The sequence below is a fragment of the Sapajus apella genome, unplaced genomic scaffold, assembly GCF_009761245.1.
Source record: "Sapajus apella isolate SASKATOON/1434 unplaced genomic scaffold, GSC_monkey_1.0 scaffold103, whole genome shotgun sequence".
In the NCBI taxonomy this organism is placed as follows: Eukaryota; Metazoa; Chordata; class Mammalia; order Primates; family Cebidae; genus Sapajus; species Sapajus apella.
Genome location: NW_022437043.1, coordinates 5,651,461 through 5,674,739, shown reverse-complemented (window position 1 = coordinate 5,674,739; position 23,279 = coordinate 5,651,461). Strand labels below are relative to the sequence as shown.

The following is a 23,279-nucleotide window of genomic DNA, read 5'->3' as shown; positions in this document are numbered from 1 at the left end:
GAGGCGAGGGAGCTGCCTTCGGTCGCCGCCGCCATCGCCGCCGCCATCGCCGCCGCCGAGGCCTGAGCGAGGCTGACCCAGCAGAGGGAGTCCAAAAGGCTAGTAGGGGAGGGGAGGCCACCGATTTTCTTCTTTTTTAGGGCCGAATAGTATTCCATTGTGTGTACATATCATTCATATATATATATATATATATTTTTTTTTTTTTTTTTTTTGAGACGGAGTCTCACTCCAACGCCAGGCTGGAGTGCAGTGGTGCGATCTTGGCTCACTGCAACTTCTGCCTCCCAGGTTCAAGCAATTCTTCTGCCTCAGCCTCCCAAGTAGCTGGGATCACAGGTGCACGCCACCATGCCTAGCTAATTTTTGTGTTTTTAGTAGAGACAGGGTTTCACCATGTTGGCCAGGATGGTCCTGATCTCCTGACCTCGTGATCTGCCTGCCTCGGCCTCCCAAAGCGTTGGGATTACAGGCGTGAGCCACCGTGCCCAGCTGAGGTAAGCATTATTTTTATCCTCACTTTAAAGACGGAGGGCCGGGCACGGTGGCTCACGCCTGTAATCCCAGCACTTTGGGAGGCCGAGGTGGGTGGATCACCTGAGGTCGGGAGTTCAAGACCAGCCTGGCCATCATGGAGAAACCCCATCTTTAAAAAAATAAAAATAAAAAAAAAAAAAGAAAGACGGAGGAAACTGAGGCCCACAGGTCAAGCAGCTTGCTCACAGTCAGTTCTTTTACCCCAAGTCTGGGCCTGCTCTGGCCAGCCTCATGGGGGTTCAGGGCTTGTTTGTTGAAGGTCTTTTCCAGGACAAAGCCTGCCAGAGGGGCCCCACAGAACGCTAGACTTCTTTTATTTATTTATTTTTTTATAATTTTATTTTTATAAATAGAGACAGGGTTTCACCATGTTGGTCAGGCTGGTCCTGAAGTCCTGACTTCAGGTGATCCACCCGCCTTGGCCTCCCAAAGTTCTGGGATTACAGGCGTAAGCCACCGCGCCCGGACAGAACACTAGATTTCTAAGTTTTCTGTGGAGGACTGCGAGTAGGGAGAAATTATACTGATGGATCCTTTCTAGACTCAGTGCCCCTCTGGGGACCTGGTCAGGTGGTGTGAGGAGTGGTGTGGGAGATAAATAGTAATGAATTCAAGAAAACCTGAGACTCCCTGTTTTTCTAGCTTGGGGGAGTTCCCCCTTCAACCTAGAAATTCTTCCATTGCTCTTGCAGATAGAAGCAGCCTGCCCTCTCTAGAGTCTCCCTCACATTTATCTTCCTCCCCCCTACCTTTCTCCTTTTCCCCTCCTCTAAAGGCAGGATGTCCGAGATCTCAAATTCACCAGATTTCAGGAATCAGGAGAGGCAGGGAGCTCAATTCTAGGCATTGATGTGCCACAGTTTCTAATTATGCCCTTGGAAATAGCTGTAAACACCAAGGATAGTTTTGAGTTACTCCCTTGTTTCTGGGAGAGCAAGCCTGGAGGAGGCAGAGAGGTGACTCAATGGGATCCCAGTTGAAAATCAGTTACCTCCATTGTATAGATGAGGAAACCAAAGCTTGGAGGTGAGGCATCTTTCCCGGGTTCTAGAGCAGATCTGTCTGATTATTACGTCTTTGCCTCTTCCGTTGCAATTGGCCAGTGTCTGATTTGCACTGGAAACTGGGCAGAACCAAATTTTAAAAATGATAGGGGGATGCTGCTCATCAAGATCCTGGTGTGTGAGTTGTTATGGAGATGGAAAATGGGGAGGTGTGGTCATTTGAGTGTGCTCTTGATGTAGTATTGTGTTGATTGAATGAATTTTTTTTTTTTGAGACAGAATCTCGCTCTGTTGTTGCTCAGGCTGGAGTACAGTGGCATGATCTCAGCTCACTGAAACCTCCGCCTCCCATGTTCAAGCAATTCTGCTGCCTCAGCTTCTACTAGTAGCTGGGATTACAGGCATGCACCACTATGCCTGGCTAATTCTTGTATTTTTTAGTAGAGATGGGGTTTCGTCATGTTGGCCAGGCTGGTCTCGAACTCCTGACCTCAGGTGATCTGTTCGCCTTGGCCTCCCAACGTGCTGGGATTATAGGCATGAACCACTGTGTATGGCCGATTTAATGATTTTTTTAAAAAAATCATTAAATGCATGACATCTGGCCTCACGTCAAGCCTTTTCTCACCTCAGGGCCTTTGCACTGGCTGCTCCCTTTGCCTGGAACCCTTTTTCCCCAAATACTCACTTGGCCGACATTTCTGTCTCTTTAGGTACAGCACCACCATCACCTCCTCCAAGTAGCTTTCCCTGACTTCTCCATCTGAATATTGTTTCGTCTGTATCTCTGCCTTACCACTCCACAGCATTTATCATGATCTGCAATTATCTTTTTTTTCTATCTGATTTCTTGTTTCTTCTCTGCCTCCTCCCCTAGAATGTGGATTTCACCCCATAAGGGCAGGAATTTTTGTCTGTTTTCTTCCACTGCTTGATCCCTAGCCCCAAAAATAGTACCTGGCAATAAATGTTTGTTGAAAGACAGAGGGGCAGAAGGAAACACAGAAATACAGGCTAAATGACTGATGGAATAAATGAGTGAATGAATATATACATGTAATGCTAAATAAATAAAACGGATTAAATTAATAAAAGGGACTTTGGTGGAAAGAGACCCACATTTGGAACGTAAACAGACTGAGAATTATAGAGAGACAAAAAGACAGTTCTTTTATTTTTGTTTAAAAATCCTTGAGTGAAGAGAACTGAGAATTTTTTTTATAAAAGGGGCCTTGGGATTGCTAGGGTGAGTGTGAGGACCAGGCAGGGATAACAGCATTGGAGGGGTTGATAGGGAAGAAATGAGGGTTGAAGGCCTGGAAGAGGAGAGTGGAGGGTGGGCACAAAGCAGGCAGAAGGGGAGCCATTTCCTACAGGTAGGAGCACAGGGCAGCAAGCAGCTCAGCCACTCAGTCATCCCATTCATCATCTTCATCTTCATCGCCAGCTTGGTCCTCCCCTTCGTCTGGAGGGAAAGAGAAAGATGCCCTGGGAGGTTGATGGGGGGGGCTTCATAGGGTCTGGGAGGTAAGGACTTGACCCTGAGAGGCTGAGGTCTCCTGCTAGAAGAGGGTAAGTTAGAGTTTCCATTTGGGACAAGAGATGAATTATAGTTAGGGTCTGAGTTCTAATTGGAGTTGAAGTTTATACTGTCAAAAATGTGGTTAGTCCAGATGTTGTCAAATAAAGGGTTAATGTTAACCTATTTATTGGGGTGAATTTAAATATTATTAGCAAAGGCAGGATAATTTATTATTGCTTCTTGTCTCGTTAAAGCTAATATTTTTGACACATAATGAGGTTAATGACAATAACATTATCAAAATAAGCTGGCCGTAGTGGTGTGCCTGTAGTCCCAGCTATTCAGGAGGCTGAGGCAGGAGAATAGCTTGAACCCAGGAGGCAGAGGCTGCAGTGAGCCAAGATCGAGCCACTGCCCTCCAGCCTGGGCGACAGAGCAAGAGTCTGTCTCAAAAAAAAAAAAAAAAAAAAAAAAAAAAAAACCATTGTCAAAAAATGAAGTTCCTATAATATTGTCATGTAATAGATTCACCTTAATCTTGTGGACACACTTTGTGGTTAATGTTGTTAACATTAATGTCAAAATTGGAGTTAATTGTATTATTATCATTTAGAAGGTTGAGATTAATATTATCATCATGTGATGGATTAGTGACAGTATCGCTGACACATTAAGAGAGTAATAGTAACATTATTATAAAAAGATAAGGTTAACAGTCAGGCGTAATGGCTCATGCCTGTAATCCCAGCACTCTGAGAGGCTGAGGTGGGCAAATCACTTGAGCCCAGGAGTTGCAGAGCAACCTGGGCAACATAGTGAGCTCTCATCACTACCAAAAAAGCACCAAAAATTAGCTGGGTATGGTGGCCCATGCCTGTAGTCCCACTACTCTGGGAGCTGAGGCAGGAGGATCGCTTGAGCCTGGGAGGTTGGGGCTGCAGTGAGCCATGATTGCACCACTGTACTCCAGCCTGGGACACAGAGCAAGACCCTGTCTCAAAAAATTTAAGAAAAAAGATTACATTATAAGATTATTATCTCATAATGAATTAATATAAATCTGTTGACACATGGAATTAAAGTTAATATTGTCAACAATGGTGTTCTTCATAATATTGTCATCACATAATGGGTTAATGTTTCTTTTTTTTTGAGATAGGATCTCTGTCACCCAGGCTGGAATGCAGTGGCACAATCATGGATCACTGCTGCCTTGACCTCCCAAGCTCAAGCAATCCTCCCACCTCAGCCTCCCAAGTAGCTGGGACCACAGGTACTCGCCACTATGCTCAACTACTTTTTTTTTTTTTTTTTTTTTGAGACAGAGTTTCACTCTTGTTACCCAGGCTGGAGTGCAATGGCGCGATCTCGGCTCACCGCAACCTCCGCCTCCTGGGTTCAGGCAATTCTCCTGCCTCAGCCTCCTGAGTAGCTGGGATTACAGGCACGCACCACCATGCCCAGCTAATTTTTTGTATTTTTAGTAGAGACGGGGTTTCACCATGTTGACCAGGATGGTCTCAATCTCTTGACCTCGTGATCCACCCGCCTCGGCCTCCCAAAGTGCTGGGATTACAGGCTCGAGCCACCGCGCCCGGCCACTCAACTACTTTTTTAAAATTCGAGTTTTTGTGGAGACGAGGTCTTACTATATTGCCCAGGCTGGTCTCAAACTCCTGTGCTCAAGGGATCCTTCTGCCTTGGCATCCCAAAGTTCCTGGATTACAGGCATGAGCTACCGCACCTGGCCAGCTGATGTTACTGAACATAAGGGAATAACCTTAATATTGTGGACACACCCTGGCATTAATGTTAATATTATTGTCAAAGTTGGAGTTAATTATATTATTGTCACATAATGACTTAATGTTAACATTGTCAAAAAGGAGACTGACACAAGATTCATGTTAATGCTGTCAACAGATGGGGCTAATGTCAGTATTGGTGGTGACTGCTGGGATTGTTTTGAGGCCAGTGCTAGCCCTGGGAGCCAGGTTTGAGGCCCTGGCAGGATCAGCTCACCGGAGGAGTGGATGGCTCTGCTTCTCTTCTGCATCACGTGCATCAGGGCCCCCACCAGTCCCTCTGAGCTCTGAGGTGGTGGCTGCAGTGCTGAGCTCTCTGGGGTACCAGGGGTCTGCAGCAGGCAGGGGTAAGCACAGAGGGCTCAGGGCCTGGGAAAGGAGCATTTCTCCCTGCCCCTCCATCATTATTTTCCCTTCCACACACTCCAGTCCCCTTCAAGGCTCCCCATCAACTTTTCTTTCTTTTTCTTTTTTTTTTTTTTGGAGATGGTGTCTCGATATGTTGCCCAGGCTGGAGTGCAGTGGCTATTCACAGGCACAATCCCACTACTGATCAGCATGGGAGTTTTGACCTGCTCCATTTCTGACCTGGGCCAGTTCACCCCTCCTAGGCAACCTGATGTTTCCCCGCTCCCGGGAGGTCACCATATTGATGCTGAACTTAGTGCGGACACCCAATCAGCATAGCGCACTACAGCCCAGAACTCCTCGGCTCAAGTGATCCTCCCACCTCAGCCTCCCAAGTAGCTGTGACTACGGCACATGCCACCGTGCCCGGCAACTTTTCAACCCTATCACTGAATCCCCAAGGCCTGGCACTCTCCTCGGTCCTGGCCTCAGTCTCCCAGTATCTTGACTTGCAAGGGACACCCTGGAGTGCCAGACTCCCAGTCCTCCATCTTGCCTGTCCTCACCTTGTTCAGCTGAATTCCCTGCCGGATTTGATCCAAAAGTGCTCCCCGACCCCCACCAGGAGCCAGGCCCCCACCAGGCACCAGAGCAGGAGGGAGTGGGGGAGGGGCTGGTCCATCCCCGGAGCTGGGCGGTGGTGGTGGCGGTGGCGGTGGTGGTGGCATGGGTGGCCCACCAGCTCCAGGGGGTGGAGGGGGCAGTGGTCCAGAACGTCCAGTGGCTGGAGGAGGTGGTGGTGGAGGGCCCCCTCGGCCTGGGAGTGGGGGTCCCCGGGGCGCTGGTGGAGGTGGGGCAACCCCCAAAGGTACAGGGGGCAGTGGACCAGAACGACCCTTGTTGCCCCCCACAATAGGGGGCCGCGGGGGCTGGTTCCCTCCTCGAGATGGCGGTGGGGGTGGTGGAAGCGGCTCTGTGGAGGGGGGAATAACACATAGCTGTAACTCTCACTGATACCTTCTGAGCCTTAGTTTTGCTCATTTTTAAAATGGGTACCCCCACTGACCAACTCCTGACTTAAGCGGTATAGGTGCTCCCATAAGGATAGACTGACTTAGTGAATCTCTTAGCTATGAGCTGCTAGGGCTGGAGAAAGTAGCATATAGAAGCAGGGGCTCACCCTGGCGCCTCATCTCCTGCCGCACAGCCTCCAGCCCACCCTGGTCCTCAATGAAGTCATAGATAAGTTTAGAGGTCTCAGCATCAGTGAGTTGGGCCTCGCTGATTCCTGCCCTGGAGAACAGACTCCGCAGATCTGGGTCAAGGTTGTTCACCTGCCCAGGAGGAAAAAGGCCAGGGGCGGGAGTAGAGGAATAAGGTGAGGAGAAAATCAACACAAATTGTCCATCAGGTCCATCCCAGTGAGGGATCTGAGAGGGGGTGGGAAGGGCAGAGTCTAGGGGTGGGGTTTCAGCAGTGGTCTGTGGAAGGGTGGGTAGAAGTTTAGTGGAGTCCAAGAGACTCTGAAGTTACTCACGTCAAACCCATTCTGGGGGTCCCACCCTACGTGGCTGACATGCCTGAAAGAGGTGAAGAGACTCCAGTGAATCCCCACTGCCCTTCCTTCCCTCCATTTGTAGTGAAGCCCTCTTGCCCTCTCCTGCCCAGAAAGACTCTGAGGGACCAGAATTAACGAATGAAACTGAATGAGTGAATGAGTACCAGCAGGAGTTATGGAATTAGAAAGGATCCATAGTTTGTGATGCCAATCCATCCATCCCTCTTTCCTCATCTATTCACCCATGCATTTTTCCACTTATTCATTCACGTTAATCTGTTGGACCACTGATCTGCCCATACATCTGTTTCTGCAACTGTCTGCCCACATACGTTTGTTCACCCATTTGTCTACGAATCTGTCCTCACATACACTTGTCCATCTACCTACCCATGTGCCCACCTTTCCATCATCCATTCACTCATTTTTCTACCCATGCAACCACACACTTCTGTTCACTTATCCATTGAACTGTCCATTCATCCACCTGTCTGTCCACCTGTCCATCCCCATCCACCTTGTCTGTGAACCAGTCAGCCTGCATATCAATCTGTCCACACACTCATCCACTCACCCATCCATCTACTGACCCACCTCCCATCAACCCATCAACCCATCCATCCAACCACTTATCCATTCATTCTTCAACCTATTCATTCTTCCATGCATTTACGCATCCATCCACCCATCCACTCAGCCACCTACCCACCAGCCCACCTCATCCATCATCTACCTCATCTATTCATCCATTCATCCACCTGCCCACCCATGTTCTTCCCATCAGCCCACTCAGAGTAAGCCCAGGGTGAGGCAAGTGAGGTGCCTGGGGTGCAAAATTTAAGTGAGTCACTCACTCTGAGTCAGGAATTACAGTTGCATGCTCCTAAGAGTGAATACCTCCTTACATTTTTCACACTTAGTGCCTTATTCACCTCTCTCTAGACCCAGCTCTACACCTGCCAATCCATCCACTTATTTACCCACCCAGTCACCAAGCCATCTGCCCATCCTTCCATCCACTCAGCTGTCCACTTGTTTATGTGCTCCTCTGCCCCCAGGAATCTGTGGGCCCACCGGGGAGTGATTCTCACTTGAATCCACTGGGTGCACCAATATCAGCTTTGCTGATCTTCTTCTTCCCTGAGCGTTTCTTATCAGCTGGGCCAGGTACAGGTGCTGGGAGTCCACGGTATCGTGAACTTGTGATGTCAGGGTTCTGGATGTCTACTGTCGCTAGCCCCAGGGACAGTGGACCAGCAGGTGGACCTGTGGGGAAAATAGGGTGGTTGGTCCATTGACCCACTTACCAACCAACCAAAGCATAGAAGTAAGAAACAGAAGCCTTGGGGAAATCTGTGTGTGTGTTGGATGGTCATGGAGGGAGTGGGTGAAGGGTTCAAGTAGGGTCTATAGAGAAGTGGGTGGATCCCGCAAACCATTCATACATTCACTGATTCATTCATTTTTTTCATTCCCTCATAGTTTATCATTCACTGGCTCACTGACTAATGAATTTGTTAAAATTTTCATTTACTGATTTATTTATTCATCATGCTTTCCTCGCTGACTGAATTTGTCATGTACTCATTTATTCACTGTTCATTCATTCACTCATTCACTAATTTACTTAGTCATCCATACACCTTTTCATTCATTTATCCACATACCCATTCATATACATCTATCTTTTTTTTTTTTTTAAGCCAGTCAAATTTAGCAGTGGGGGGTTATATACCAACTTTAGTGACACTAATATTAATAAGTTCTGGTAACCCACTACCATTGGACCAGCCTTTTTTTTTTTTTTTTTTTTAAAGATGGGGTTTCACCATGATGGCCAGGCTGGTTTTGAACTCCTGACCTCAGGTGATCCACCCACCTCAGCCTCCCAAAGTGCTAGGATTACAGGCGTGAGCCACAGCACCCGTCCTACCTATGCATCTACCTATCTACTTAGACTTTCATCCTCCCATCAATTCATCCCTCCACTCAGCCATCTGCCACCAGTCCACCCACCCATCCATCAATCCACACACCCACTCATCCATCCACATACCCATCCATTCACCCACTTGTGCACCCATCCAACTGCTCATTCCTCCATCTACTCTTCCACCTACCCACCCATCCATCCAGAGACACAGGGAAGAATCAGCACGCACCTCCTTGGTCTCCACCTGGGTGTGGGGGCAGGGGTGGGAGCCCTCCTCTTCTCTCTGGGAAGATGGGATGTGTCGAGAGCTATCACAACCCTGCCACAGGTTCTTGGGCTAGCCCCTTATTACGCCCGCTTGTACTAGAGGACTCACCTTCATTGGCTGGTGGTGGTGGTGGGGGTAGCTGGTGTCTGTCTGTGGATAGACAGATGGATTGGGAGCCAAAACCATGAGAGGGGACTTTTCTAGTTCCCCATATTTGCACTCACTTCTGCCCAATTTCCTTTCCTCCCCTGCAGCCTCCTCACCTCCACTTTGCCTCTGATTCCTTTTTTGTATCTTCTCCTGCACCAGGGCCTGGAAGGCCTGGGCCTCACCCTCGTCTGCAAAGTTCAGCCCCGCTTGGCAGTCCTGCACATACCTTGGGGTCAGCCACCTCCCAGGTCTCCCGCAGCTTTCCCATCTCCTCTCCACACCCTAAGTGAGGCTCAAGGGCTGGTAGGTCACTTACATCTCCAGTGAAGGTGTGGAAGAAGGGGGTGGGGGTGGAGTAGACAAGCTGTGAGTACAGCTCCTGTTCCCAGAGCAGCCGACCAGCCTGGAGAGGTGTAGGGTGGGAGACACAGTGGCACTGAGGCAAGCTGGGGGTGGCAGGCCTTTGTTAGCTGGGCAGGGAGCAGGGTGTCTGGATTTGGGGGTCTCATAGTCTGGTTTGGAGATTTTCAGCTCAGTACCAGAGAGCTGGGGAATCTTAACGGTGTGGATGTGGGGAGTTGGGGTACAATCTAGGAGTCAGACACTTTTGTGAGAGGTTTGGATTTGGGGTTCAGGGCCCTAGATGTGGGACTTGGGGGCTTGAATTTCACAATTTAGGACTCTAGTCTTAGGAAGTTGAGGCTCATTCATAGACTCAATCTGTGCCCTCCCCTGCCACCCCAGCCCCAATTAATGACAGGTAGGATTCTGGTATTTGGGAGTTAGAGTTGAGATTTGAGGTTCAAACACATAGACTTGGGAGTTTTGTGGGGAGTCCAGCTAAGTAAGTGCAATTTGGGGTTTGTGGAGAAGAGTCATGGCTTAGGAGTTTGGTCAATATTTGACAGGCTTGGGATCTTGAAGTTATGCTGAGTCCATCTTTATGGGTTTAGAAGGATGAATTTGGGCTTAAACCTAGAAAGTTCAGGTTGGGGGATTGTGGGAAAGACTTTTTTCTTAAGAACTACCTTGTGTCCCTGACCTGGGTAGAGTGGCATCTGGTTGATGGTCCCCATCTCATATCAGCCAGGGACAAAGCAACCCCTTGTTCATCCCAGCTTGGCTTTTGATCTGTGCCTATGCCTGGTTCATGCCTTGGACACATAGGTTAAAAAAAAAAAAAAAGTAAAAACAAAAAAAGAACTACCTTGGTATTTGAGTGTTCAGGAATTTTAATATGGGAATTCTGGGGTCTATGCTGTGGATTTAAAAGGACAGATTTGGAGTTCAAGGATCAATGGAATATTCAAGTTTGGGGTTTGGGAAACAGATTTATGACTTAGGAGCTTGGCAAACATCTGGGGTTCAAGAGTTTTGATGAAGGATTCCTGGGATGCAAAATGTTGAGTTTAGAGTAGATTTGAGGTTCAGGTATAAATACAGTGCTCATTTCTTGGAATTTGTAGAAAAGATTAGGCTTAGGCAGTATACTAATAATTACAGGCTTTAGAGATTTTGATATGGAGGCTGGGGCCAGTCATTGTAGACTTAGAAAGGCAAGCTACAGTTTGCCATCTGGATGAGTCTTTGGTTCTGGGGCTCAGGGATTCATTGATCAGGTCTGAGGTCTTGGGGCTATGGACACAGATGGACACAGATCTGACAGATCTGGGTTTGTGGGTTGAGAACTGGCTTGCAAGTCCAGTAGGGGAGTGGGGGTCACCTGAAGGCCGTAAAGGCGGATGAAGTAGGACTTCTTGGGGTTATCCTTCACGAAACAAACAGCCCCACAATGCTCCTTGGTCCAGTGCTCAGCTCCAGGGGGCAGCGCCAGGTACAGCTGAACAACTGCAGTGGCCAGCGTCTGGGAGGGGAAAGCAGGGGTCAGTGGAGTCTGGTCGGGTGTAGCCACAGGGTCTTGGAGCCAGACCTGGTCCTTCCTGCCTCATGATAATCATGGGCCCAAAGGAAGAACTGCATGCAGCCAGAGGGAAGGCAAGTAGACATTGGGTTCTTCCTGGGAAGGGTGGATGATGACAGGAGATTCTAGGAGAGGAGATGATGGAGAGGGAAAGGAGGAGCGGGAGGAGGGGAAGAAAGAGAAGGTGGAGAGGAAGAGGAGGAAACAGTGAGGACGGGGCGGGGGCAGGAGATCCCCAGCTCACCAAGCATTTTCGTCCAAGCATCTCAAAGAGTCGCTGGTTCTCGTGGTCCTGGAGGAGGGTAGAGGGTATGTTTTGCTGAACCACTGGTGCTCCTCGGCCCCCGGGCCTTCCTCCCATTGGGCCCCCACTCATGGTGCTTTCTGTCCTTGTCTTCTCCAGTGAGGCTCTGGGTGCAGGGTAAGAAGAGGAACTTCCGCAGTGAGCAGCAAGGGAACAGGAAGTGCAAAAACCCACAAGGGACAAGTGAAACAAGCACTCCAGGGGCCCCTTGGTGGGCCTGGCCTCCTCCTCATTAGGCCAACCTTGGGCCCTCCGCCATCAGATTGGAACCCTCTTCCACTTAACTGCTTAGACCCATCTTTTGGATCAGCTTGTGTCCTCCTCCTCCGTCTTTCTTACTCTCTGGGGCCCATCTCTCTCTGACTGGCTCAGACCCTCTTCCCTCTGGCAGGCAGTGAGAGCTTAGCCATCAGCAGCATATCTGTGTGCAGGGCTCCCTGTGGCAAAGAGTAGCCATGGGCCTGGGTGGCCTCCTTTGTAAGGCACCCAGGTAGCCTGAGGCTAAGGCTCGAGGCCCCTAGTCCTGAAGGGTTACTACACGAACATTTTTCCTTTTGGCCAGGCGCGGTGGCTCATGCCTGTAATCCCAACACTTTGGGAGGCCGAGGCAAGCAGATCACTTGAGGTCAGGAGTTCAAGACCATCCTGGGCAACATGGTGAAACCCCATCTCTACTAAAAAATACAAAAATTAGGCCAGGCGCAGTGGCTCACACCTGTAATCCCAGCACTTTGGGAGGCTGAGATGGGTGGATCACCTGAGGTCAGGAGTTCGAGACCAGCCTGGCCAACATGGTGACACCCTATCTCTAAAAAAATAAAAGAAAAAGAAAAAAAAATACAAAAATTAGCCAGGCATGGTGGCACACACTTATAGTCCTAGCTACTCAGGAGGCTGAGGCAGGAGAATCACTCGAACCCGGGAGGCGGAGGTTGCAGTGAGCTGAGATCGAACCACTGCATGCCATCCTGGATGATGACAGAGCAAGACTCTGTCTCAAAAACAACAACAAAAAAACCCTTTTCCTTTTAATTACAGAGCGAGCCCTTGTGATCCACCCCTATCCTGAGTGCCCAGACACTGCCAGTTACCCATAGGCCTCTGGTTCACTCCCCCATCCCTTACCCTTGCCTCTCCACAGCTCCCAAATTACTTTCTGCTCGTCATCCCTTTTTTAAAGAAAGGAACTTTATATCATATATGAATGCCCGAACAACATCTTGTTTAGTTTTCATTGCTCTTGAAGCTTGTAAAAACACATAATCTTCAAAGGTTTGCTTTCTCTCCACTGGACTTCCTAGTTTTATCTTCACTCACATAGCACTTAACATGTGTGCCAGGCACTGTTCTGAACCCTTTTCCTAGAGTGCGAGCCAGGCAGGCCAAGAGTGAGTGCAAGTTCTGCGGACTTGAAGCTCTCAGGCATAGGGACAGCAGTTTTGGGGAGCTGAGCAGGTCTGGGGTGTGACTGACATTCCTAGGTACCTGAAGGAGGAACGGCACATCTCCAGATGGGACCTGCAGTCCTTCCTGGAAACTTTCATGGCTCCCCATACATGCAGGTTCAAAGCCTCTCTTCTGAACCTAGGCTGAGAGTCCCTTCTGCAGTGGCAGTTCCAACCTCCCTCCCATGTCCCTACTCACAGCTAAGCTTCAGGCCTAGAGCGCCTCCAACCTGCTGATCAGGGCAAGCCCCGATGTGACCTTCAAGGCCATTGCACGTGTTCATTGTGACACTGCTCGCTGAGCAGTCATGGTGTGCCAGGAGTATCTCTAGCATCTGGACAGATGGCACTAAATGGGTGTTGAGGGATTGAATGAGGGATCGATAATGATATCCAATTCGATTCAGTGGCTTCAGAGGTTTTTCTAAGTGCCCTCCATTTATTAACTCATTTCACATTCACGGATGACTCCACAAAGTAAGGACTATTGTTATCCCCATTGTACTGATGGGGAAGCTGGGGCCCAGAGGAGCTTGGGTCCCTTACCCGAGGTCACACAGCTTTTGAGTGGTGGAGCTGAGGAAAATTATGAGAGACATAGTTGTTCCCAAGCTGTGAGGTGCCACATGGGGGCCAAGATAAAATTCATTTGCTCCTCTCTGTCTTTTGTTCTACACCTTTCTATCTTTTTCTCTGCCTCCAGAACTGTCCCCTTAAATAGGGGACGCTAAGCCTCTGATATATTTGCTGGTTGTTGTTGTTATTGTTGTTTTTAAAGTGAAAGCAAATTTATTAAGAAAGTAAAATAAAGAATAGCTACTCCATAGGCAGAGCAGCAGCTTGGGCTGCTGGACTAAGGATACTTAGAGTTATTTCTTTTCTTTTTTTTTTTTTTTTTATTATAGAAAAAAGATGGGGTTTCACCATGATGGCCAGGCTGGTCTTGAACTCCTGACCTCAGGTGATCCACCCACCTCGGCCTCCCAAAGTGCTAGGATTACAGGCATGAGCCACTGTGCCCGGCCAGTTATTTCTTGATTATATGCTAAACAAGGGGTGGATTATTCATTAGTTTTCCAGGAAAGGGGTGGACAATTCTGGAAACTGAGCATTCCTCCCCTTTTTAGACCATTTAGGGTAACTTCTTGATGTTGCCATGGCACTGTAATAGCGCTGGTGGGAGTGTCTCTTAGCAGGCTAGTGCATCATAATTAGTGTCTAATGAGCAGTTTGGAAGACCAGAGGCCATGTTCATTGCTATCTTGGTTTGGGTGGATTTTAGCTGGCTTCTTTACTGCAAACTGTTTTATCAGCAAGGTCTTTGTGACCTGTATCTTGTGCTGACATCTTATCTCCTCCTGTTAGATAAGAATGCCTAACCTCCTGGGAATGCAGCCCAGTAGGTCTCAGCCTTTTTTTTTTTTTTTTTTTTTTTTTTGAGACTGAGTTTCGCTCTTGTTACCCAGGCTGGAGGGCAATGGCGCGATCTCGGCTCACCACAACCTCCGCCTCCTGGGTTCAGGCAATTCTCCTGCCTCAGCCTCCTGAGTAGCTGGGATTACAGGCACGCGCCACCATGCCCAGCTAATGTTTTGTAGTTTTAGTAGAGACGGGGTTTCACCATGTTGACCAGGATGGTCTCGATCTCTTGACCTCGTGATCCACCCGCCTCGGCCTCCCAAAGCGCTGGGATTTCAGGCTTGAGCCACCGCGCCCGGCTGTCTCAGCCTTATTTTACCCAGTCGCTGCTCAAGAGAGTCACTCTGGTTTAAACGCCTCTGACATATTTGCCCTTCCCTTTTATAAGGGAACCCTTAATCCTAAAGGTTTAGAGGGACAAAGATTCATCTTCTGTAACTTCTTCAGGCTGAATAGAGGCGATGATATTCCTGCCTATTAGGGTCTCTTGTATTCAGGGTAGAAGGGAGCTCAGTCAGCAAGCATCAATATGTCAAGGGCTGCTCATAACTGAGTTCTGACAAAACATGACATCCATCCCCCTTGTTTCTTCTGAGCAGCAGTCACAGATCACTGATTGGTTCACAGGAATAAGCAGGGTCAGTCCAAAGTCGGCCAATCAGTGCTGCAGTCTATTTCCCTCTTTGGGTTGAGGGTCTCCTCAGTATCATCCCTTCGTGGATTTCCAGGAAAATGTTACCAGAAAGGGGTCTTGATCCAGACCCCAAGAGAGGGTTCCTGGATCTCGTACAAGAAAGAATTCAGGGGAAGTCCATAGAATAAAGTGAAGGCAAATTTATTAAGAAAGTAGGTCGGAGGCCGGGCGCGGTGGCTCACGCCTGTAATCCCAGCACTTTGGGAGGCTGAGGCGGGTGGATCACGAGGTCAAGAGATTGAGACCATCTTGGTCAACACGGTGAAACCCCATCTCTACTAAAAATACAAAAAATTAGCTGGGCATGGTGGTGCGTGCCTGTAATCCCAGCTACTCAGGAGGCTGAGGCAGGAGAATTGCCTGAACCCGGGAGGCAGAGGTTGCGGTGAGCTGAGATCGCGCCATTGCACTCCAGCCTGGGTAACAAAAGCGAAACCCCGTCTCCAAAAAAAAAAAAAAAAAAAGAAAAAAAGTAAGTAGGTCGGGTTTGGTGGCTCACACCTGTAATCCCAGCACTCTGGGAGGCCCAGGCGGGTGGATCATGAGGTCAGGAGTTCAAGACTAGCCTGGCTAATATGGTGAAACCCTGTCTCTACTAAAAATACAAAAATTAGCCAGGCATGGTAGCACATACCTGTAGGCCTAGCTATTTGGGAGGCTGAGGCAGAAGAATCACTTGAACCCGGAGGCAGAGGTTGCAGTGAGCCAAGATTGCACCGCTGCACTCCAGCCTGGGCAACAGAGAGAGACTCCATTTCAAAAAAAAAATTTTTTTAAAGAAAGTATAGGAATAAAGAATGGCTACTCCATAGGCAGAGCAGCTGCTGGTTGACTATTTATTGTTAGACAGAGTCTCACTGTGCTGCCTAGGCTGGAGTGCAGTGGTACAGTCACAGCTCAATGTAGCCTCAACCTCCTGTGCTCAAGGGATCCTCCTGCCTCAGTCTCTCAAGTAGCTGGGGATACAGGTGTGCACCACCATGCCCTGCTAATTTTCATATTTTTTGTAGAGATGGGGTCTCACTGTGTTGCCCGTGCTGGTCTGGATCTCCTGGGTTCAAGCAATGTGCCCTCCTCCACCTCCCAAAAGTGATGGGATTACAGGTGTGAGCCACCACAGCCTGGCTGGCTGTGCTAGTTGTTTTATAAATTAATATTTAAAGGTGGATATTTCATTATCAAGATAGGAGAATGAATTTTTTAAAGTTGTATATTTCCTGTTCTTATTTTTAAGTAGCAGACAAGTGTAAAATGTATATTTTTCTCTAAAAAAGAAAAAAAAAAAAAACCTGAAGCAGGCCAGGCATAGTGGCTCACACCTGTAATCTCAGCACTTTGGGAGGCCAAGGCAGGTGGATCACTTGAGCCCAGGAGTTTGAGACCAGCCTGGGCAACATAGCAAAACCCCATCTCTACAAAAAAGTTTTTTAAAATTAGCTGGGGGTAGTGGCATATGCCTGTAGTCAGTGAGGCTGAGGCAGGATGATTGCATGAGCCTGGGAGGTCGAGGCTGCAGTAAGCTGTAATTGCCTCAGTGCACTCTAGCCTGGACAACAGAGCACGACCTCGGCTCTTAAAAAAAAAAGAAAAGAAAAACCTAAAGCAGATTTTTGTTATTTTAGTCCCTAATAGAATGAGTTTTCCCATTATAGACTATGGTGATTTATTAATCATTTTAGTATCACTTTTCATATTATTCATATTTTTTATAACTCCATTGATTGGCATCAATAATTTGGAGCTAGTTTATTACTATTATGTGAACCCACTGTCTTTTTAAAAAAAAATAAAATTGCCGGGCGCGGTGGCTCAAGCCTGTAATCCCAGCACTTTGGGAGGCCGAGGCGGGTGGATCACGAGGTCAAGAGATTGAGACCATCCTGGTCAACACGGTGAAACCCCGTCTCTACTAAAAATACAAAAAATTAGCTGGGCATGGTGGCACGTGCCTGTAATCCCAGCTACTCAGGAGGCTGAGGCAGGAGAATTGCCTGAACCCAGGAGGCGGAGGTTGCGGTAAGCCGAGATCGCGCCATTGCACTCCAGCCTGGGTAACAAGAGCGAAACTCCGTCTCAAATAAATAAATAAATAAATAAAATTTTTTTCACTCCATTTTTCTAGTCTGATGTTCCCATCAGCTCTTGCTGTTCTGCACTGGATGCCAGTACTTAGTGAGGTGATAACCTCAAAGATAATTTGCTCTCCAGGGCCTTCAAATAGCCTTAAAAACAAAAACAGGAACCTTAATCCAGCTTTTCTGGTTGCTCTCAGCAGGACAGTTGGTCTAATGTAAGCCACATAGCTGGAACCAGAAGTGTTAATTTACTTCACAGTAATACAGCAAACATCGGGAACCCCCAAGAACCAGGATGGACCCCATCACCTTCGCCTCCAACCTGCAGGGGCACCAGATGAATCACCTCCTGTTTATATCTTGTTCTTATTTTCCTTCTCGTTGGGAAGATGTTGACTACAAGATCCTGATCACCACACCTCAAACCCAGAGTAGGTAATAAGACATGGGGATGTCTTCCACACCTGGGCCACCACTGATTGAATCCATGCAGGAGACCTAGGCATGGGGAGGGTCCAGCTGCTGTCCTTTAAAACCAAACTGAGGCCAAGATGGCAAAATTTACGTTGCTATATCTTCCTCCTCCCCTCACTGTACTATCCTCATGGCCCCCCATACCCCTGACTCAGGTGCTTCCTGGGACAGGCCTGACCTAAGGAATTTCATTTCCCAACCCTCAGACCCAATGCTCCCTTTTAATGTTTTAAGAAACATTTCGGGAGGCTTCCTTTTACTATCCTGAAATGGCATTCACATTCATGTACATTTCAAGTCTTGGTGGTGTGGGGCTGCCCCAGCACCAGACCTGTGCCCATTCAATGCCAAAGCACCCTCACGGAGAAATTCCCAAAACACAACACAAGGGCAGGAACAGGAACAGGACCCTTGTCTGTCTGGTTCCCTACGGTATCCCCACCATCTAGCACAAGACCCTACATGCAGTAAGTAAATAATTGCACAGTCTGGACATCTATGCTGTGATTTACCTCCCTCTTCCAACAAGGCTTCCATGTCTTTTGTTCACGGCCCCTGCCTGGGGAACCGGGGAAGAAAAACAATTCAGGGTGCACAGGGGCCAGCTCCCTCGCACAGAGAGTTCTACACAGTTCACTGATGCTGTGGGCAAATGGATGCTTCAGGGGCGCTCAGTCCTGCAGGGGTGGAATGAGGACAGGGTGAGCACAGGAAGCAGAGACATCTGTAGACTCACTGATGCAGTGGTCAGAACACAAAGTCCAGAGCTGCACAGCCTGGCCCTGGCCCTGGAACTTCTCAGCTGTGTGTCTTCTGGTAATCTCCTACAGGGCCTCAGGTCTCTCATCCAGAACGCAAAGATAATTGTTGTGAAGACGCATTGAGATGATTCATGTAAAGTGATCAGGAGAGGTTGGCACGTGTTATAATTATTCCTTACTGTTGCTGTTTTTATGAAATAGCTGAGTAACTTGGATCAATGAACTATTCATCCCTGACACCTAGATTCTCCCCTCCCTCAGACTTCCAGGTTCCACCACCATTGGTGGATGGTCAGGAACCTAGTACGCGCTACCTCCCTTTTCTTTCCCCTGCTGCAAAGCCCATCTCAGAGCTTCCTTCTGTGGGGCTCAGCCAGACCCCTTCAGGCTGGGACAGGCTCCTAGTGCCCTCTCCGCCAACGCCAGAGGCCCCGCCCTACTGCCCCGCACCTGCACGGGAAAACTGGCTCTGCCAGGCCTCACCTGGAACCAGAAGTCTCCCAGTCCGTACCTTGCCCTCACCCTCGGCCACCACCAACTCCCCCTGGGCGGGCGCGCCCTACCTCCCTGCACCTCGGTCTGTGTGAGCCCTGGAGTGCTCACTCCCCTATGTGTGTGCCGCTAAGGGTGTCCAAAGCCCTGTTTGTGTGACCCTAGGGGTGTCCAGAGCCCTATGTGTGGCCCGGAAGCGTCCACTCTCCAGCGTGTGCGATCCTTGGAGACTGCAGCCCTCAGCCTTGAATGGCCCGCCACGCGCGGGGTAGGGACGCGCCCACGGAAGCGTCCACCGGGGCGCACTGTTTTGTGTAGGGGAAAGAAGAAGCCCCTTCCCTGCGTGGGGCCCGTCCCGCTCGGGCCAGTCCCGTTCTCCTAGCGCTCCCAGCGCCGAGAGGCCCTCAGCTTCTTTCCCGCCCACCACGTTGCCCTTTCCCCCAAAGGCTTAGTCTTGACCGGGCCCTTCCGCACCCGAGCTGGCAATTGGCTCACGGCCGGGGCCTGGTGGACTCGGATTGGCCGATGACCGAAGTCGGGGTTCCTGCGCTTCTCGGTAGTAGCCCGGGTTCGCCTCCGCCCCTGTGCGCCGGCCTCCGGTTGGCCGCCGCTCTGAGGCTTGCGCAGTGGGTGCCAGTCTGGTGCCCGGGCTCCGCAAGAGCCGTGCTTTTGTGGTTCCGGGTGCTGGTTCCCACACCGCTGCCTCGTGTGGTGTTGTTCGCCTGTGAAGGGGCAGGACAGGGTGCGCGCTGGTGGAAAGTCAGAGGTCACATACCGGGCCGTGGCTGCTGGTGTGGTGTGCGCTTCCACCGAAACCTTCGTAGCAAACCCAGCGGGGTTCTCTGCCTGCGCACCGTGGTTTCTGCGTTCCTTTACTGTCCAGTTTCTCACTCCGGAAAGTGTGGCTTTGACTTTGTGTCTACGGGAGTAGGACGAACACAGGGTGTCTGGTCCTCCTCGCACCATAAATTGCAGAGCGAGCCCCCTGTGGTCTCTGGATAATGTGTCAAAGTTACATTAATTGTACTTCTCACGGGTCCAACGTTCACAGCAGTGGAAAAGCCCTAAGTGCCAGAGCTTTTGCCGAAGCGTAAGGGAATAAACACTTTTTCCAGTTTTTCAGGCGCAAACTCATGGTTTTGGAGCATTAAGGTCTGGTCGGATGGGGCGAGATGGCTGCGTTGACGCGTCTTATTTAATCCACGTCATAGGAGGTGAGGCGTGCATTGTCTTTCTTTGGGATCTTGCCCTAATGGTTATAGTATGGTAGTTAAACAGAATAAACTATATAACCTCTTTTAGAGAAACACAAACAAAAGTAATACAATTAAAGAAGGCAAGGCCAGGCACGGTAGCTCATGCCTATTATCCCAGCACTTTGGGAGGCCAAGGTGGGTGGATCACGAGGTCAAGAGATTGAGACCATCCTGGCCAAAATGGTGAAATGCTGGCTCTACTAAAAATACAAAAATTAGCTGGGCATGGTGGCGCACACCTGTAGTCCCAGTGGGAGGCTGAGGCACGAGAATCACTTGAACCTGGGAGGCAGAGGTTGCAGTGAGCCAAGATCAAGCCACTGCATTCTGACTGGTGACAGAGCCAGACTCCATCTCAAAAAAGAGAAAAAAGAAGGCAATAGGGAAGAAAAGAAAATTTTTAGCTCATAAATAAAAGAAAAAGCCTATTTGAATAGAATAAAATGCTAAAAAGAATCACACATTCCAATAAATACAGCTTGCTTTATAAATCAGTAGCCCTTTAAATAGTGAGCATTTTATCACCATCATCAACCCTATTTTATTTTATTTTTGTTTTGAGATGGAGTCTCGCTCTGTCGCCCAGGCTGGAGTGCAATGGCACAATCTCGGCTCACTGCAACCTCTGCCTCCCGGGTTCAAGCAGTTTCCTGCCTCAGTCTCCCAAGTAGCTGGGATTACAGGTACCCACCACCACACCCAGCTAATATTTGTATTTTTAGTAGAGACGGGGTTTCAGCATCTTGGCCAGGCTAGTCTTGAACTCCTGACGTCGTGATCCACCCACCTCGGCCTCCCAAAGTGCTGGGATTATAGGCATGAGCCACCACGCCTGGCCGATTTTAGACCTTTATTATGGGCAACTTGAAGAGAAAGTTTTTTTGGTGCAGGTTGGTGGGAGAAGACTAAGTTTGGCAACTTAGGGAAATATGCAGTATATGTATTTATAATCTTATGATCAATTGAGTTTTCAGAAGATTGGGTGATAAATATGTACATATACTAGTGTTAGCATAGTATGTGTGAGTGCTAAAAGTTGCTCATGGAAGCTTTAAAAAGTTATTAACTGGACGGGCTCATGCCTATAATCCCAGCACTTTAGGAGGCCAAGGCCGGTGGATCACCTGAGGTCAGGAGTTTGAGACCAGCTTGGCCAACATGATGAAACCCTGTCTCTACTAAAATACAAAAATTAGTTGGGCGTGGTGGGGCATGCTTGTAATCCCAGCTACTCAGGAGGCTGAGGCACTAGCTTGAATCTGGGAGGTAGAGGTTGCCGTGAGCCGAGATCCTGCCACTGCACTCCAGCCTGGACGACAAAGGGAAAGTCCATCTCAAAACAAAACAAAACAAACAGGTAATTTTAATAGTCTTTTTCTCTCTTGAAGGATGTTGCTTCTACATTTGAAATTAGCACCTTCACATTGGTTATACATACTAATAATTAGGTGTTCAAATTGTATACCGTCATTTGCCCACAGTATACCTTGTAGAGATACTTCTTCGGTGAAGGTTCATATTGCTTTAAAAAACTCTTTTGAATTTCTAGTAGTTATCACCACAGTTTCTCAGACAAGAAAGGCTATTGTGTCATCAGAACTGGTTTCTGGTGAGGCCTCTCTCCTTAGCTTTCAAGCAGCTGCCTTCTTGCTATGTGGCCTCACATGGTCTTTCCTCTGTGCATGTCTCTTCTTTTTTTTATTATTATTATTATTTTTTAAGATGGGGTTTCACTGTGTTGGCCAGGCTGATCTTGAACTCCTGACCTCAGGTGGTCCACCCACCTTGGCCTCCCAAAGTGCTGGGATTATAGGCGTGAACCGCTGCGCCTGGCCTTCTTTTTTTTTAATCAACAAGAGTTACTAAATGAAGATGAGAGCATGTCTCTTCTTGTAAGGACACTAGTCCTATTGAATTAAGACCCTCCTTTTATGATGTCATTTAACCTGAATTACCTCCCTAAAGGCCCTATCTCAAATACAGTCACATTTGGGGTTAGGGCTTCAATATATGAATTTAGAGAGGGGAAACACAATTCAGTCCATAGCACCCCCTTTGCAAACAATCTACCCCAAATGCATCTAGTGATAAACAAGATGTTTTACTCTATTTACTTCCTTTGATTTCAGTACGTGATTTCTCCTGGGAAAATAAAATCTTTGGGATGAAGAAAGTGGTCCAAAAGTTGGCTGGACTTCTTTTTTTTTTTTTTTTGGTTTCTAAGTTGGCTGAACTTCTATGGCTACTAACTGCACTATAGGCTGGTATCTGTTTTTTACTCTTTGTGAAACTAAACCTACAGTGGGCTGTTCAGGGATACTACAGGTAGGTATTCAGAGAGATCTCGGCTCACTGCAACCTCTGCCTCCCAGGTTCAAGTGATTCTCCTGCCTCAGCCTCCCAAGTAGCTGGGATTATAGGCACGTGCCACCACACCCAGCTAATTTTTGTGTTTTTAGTAGAGATGGGGTTTTGGCATGTTGGCCAGGCTGGTCTCGAACTCCTGACCTCAGGCGATCCACCCTCCTCAGCCTCCCAAAGTGTTGAGATTACAGGCGTGAGCCACCACACTCAGCCAGCTAATAACTTTTCTTTTTTTTTTAAGATGGGGTTTCAGCCGGGCGCGGTGGCTCACGCCTGTAATCCCAGCACTTTGGGAGGCCGAGGCGGGTGGATCACGAGGTCAAGAGATCGAGACCATCCTGGTCAACATGGTGAAACCCCGTCTCTACTAAAACTACAAAAAATTAGCTGGGCATGGTGGCACGTGCCTGTAATCCCAGCTACTCAGGAGGCTGAGGCAGGAGAATTGCCTGAACCCGGGAGGCGGAGGTTGCGGTGAGCCGAGATCGCACCATTGCACTCCAGCCTGGGTAACAAGAGTGAAACTCTGTCTCAAAAAAAAAAAAAAAAAAAAGATGGGGTTTCACCATGATGGCCAGGCTGGTCTTGAACTTGTGACCTCAGGTGATCCACCCCCCTCAGCCTCCCAAAGTGCTAGGATTACAGGCATGAGCCACCGTGCCTGGCCCGCTAATAACTTTTTAAAGCTTCCAAGAGCAACTTACAGCACTCATACATACTATGCTAATACTATGTATATGTACATATTTATCACCTAATCTTATGAAAACTGAATTGATCATAAGATTATAAACACACATACTACATTTTTCCCTAAGTTATTTCTTTTCATTTTTAATTTTTTTTAAGTTTTAATTTTATTTATTTACCTGCTCTCCTCAGTGCTCAAAATTTTTATTTTTAGAGACAGGGTTTCATGCTGTCACCCAGGAATGTAGTGGCCTGATCA

General features: G+C 48.4%; 1 protein-coding gene and 1 non-coding gene across 2 annotated transcripts; one reads left to right on the top strand and one right to left on the bottom strand.

Annotated features, from left to right (window-relative positions):
• Positions 1-2,685: 2,685 nt before the first annotated feature.
• WAS (WASP actin nucleation promoting factor) lies at positions 2,686-11,542 on the bottom strand. The gene is made up of 12 exons (XM_032258618.1): positions 11,291-11,542; positions 10,849-10,989; positions 9,442-9,528; positions 9,239-9,341; positions 9,084-9,125; positions 8,937-8,990; positions 7,866-8,040; positions 6,754-6,796; positions 6,397-6,550; positions 5,783-6,189; positions 5,086-5,200; positions 2,686-3,006 (listed from the first exon to the last, which is right to left on the bottom strand). Exons 1-12 carry the CDS (start codon positions 11,420-11,422, stop codon positions 2,951-2,953), a joined length of 1,509 nt encoding a protein of 502 aa, XP_032114509.1. The 5' UTR covers positions 11,423-11,542; the 3' UTR covers positions 2,686-2,950.
• LOC116536820 lies at positions 10,158-10,292 on the top strand. The gene has a single exon (XR_004262807.1). It is a non-coding gene; the product is annotated as a small nucleolar RNA SNORA48 (small nucleolar RNA).
• Positions 11,543-23,279: the final 11,737 nt, after the last annotated feature.

Bases quoted from the DNA above. Each gene is read 5' to 3' on its own strand.
- WAS (XM_032258618.1), bottom strand. From the start codon at position 11,422: ATGAGTGGGGGCCCAATGGGAGGAAGGCCCGGGGGCCGAGGAGCACCA. The intron at 8,041-8,936 runs GTGCGTGCTGAT...TTTTCCCCACAG, and splicing joins CCCAGGTGGAGACCAAGGAG to GTCCACCTGCTGGTCCACTG. The intron at 3,007-5,085 runs GTGAGCTGATCC...CTTTCCCTCCAG, and splicing joins CAGAGCCATCCACTCCTCCG to ACGAAGGGGAGGACCAAGCT.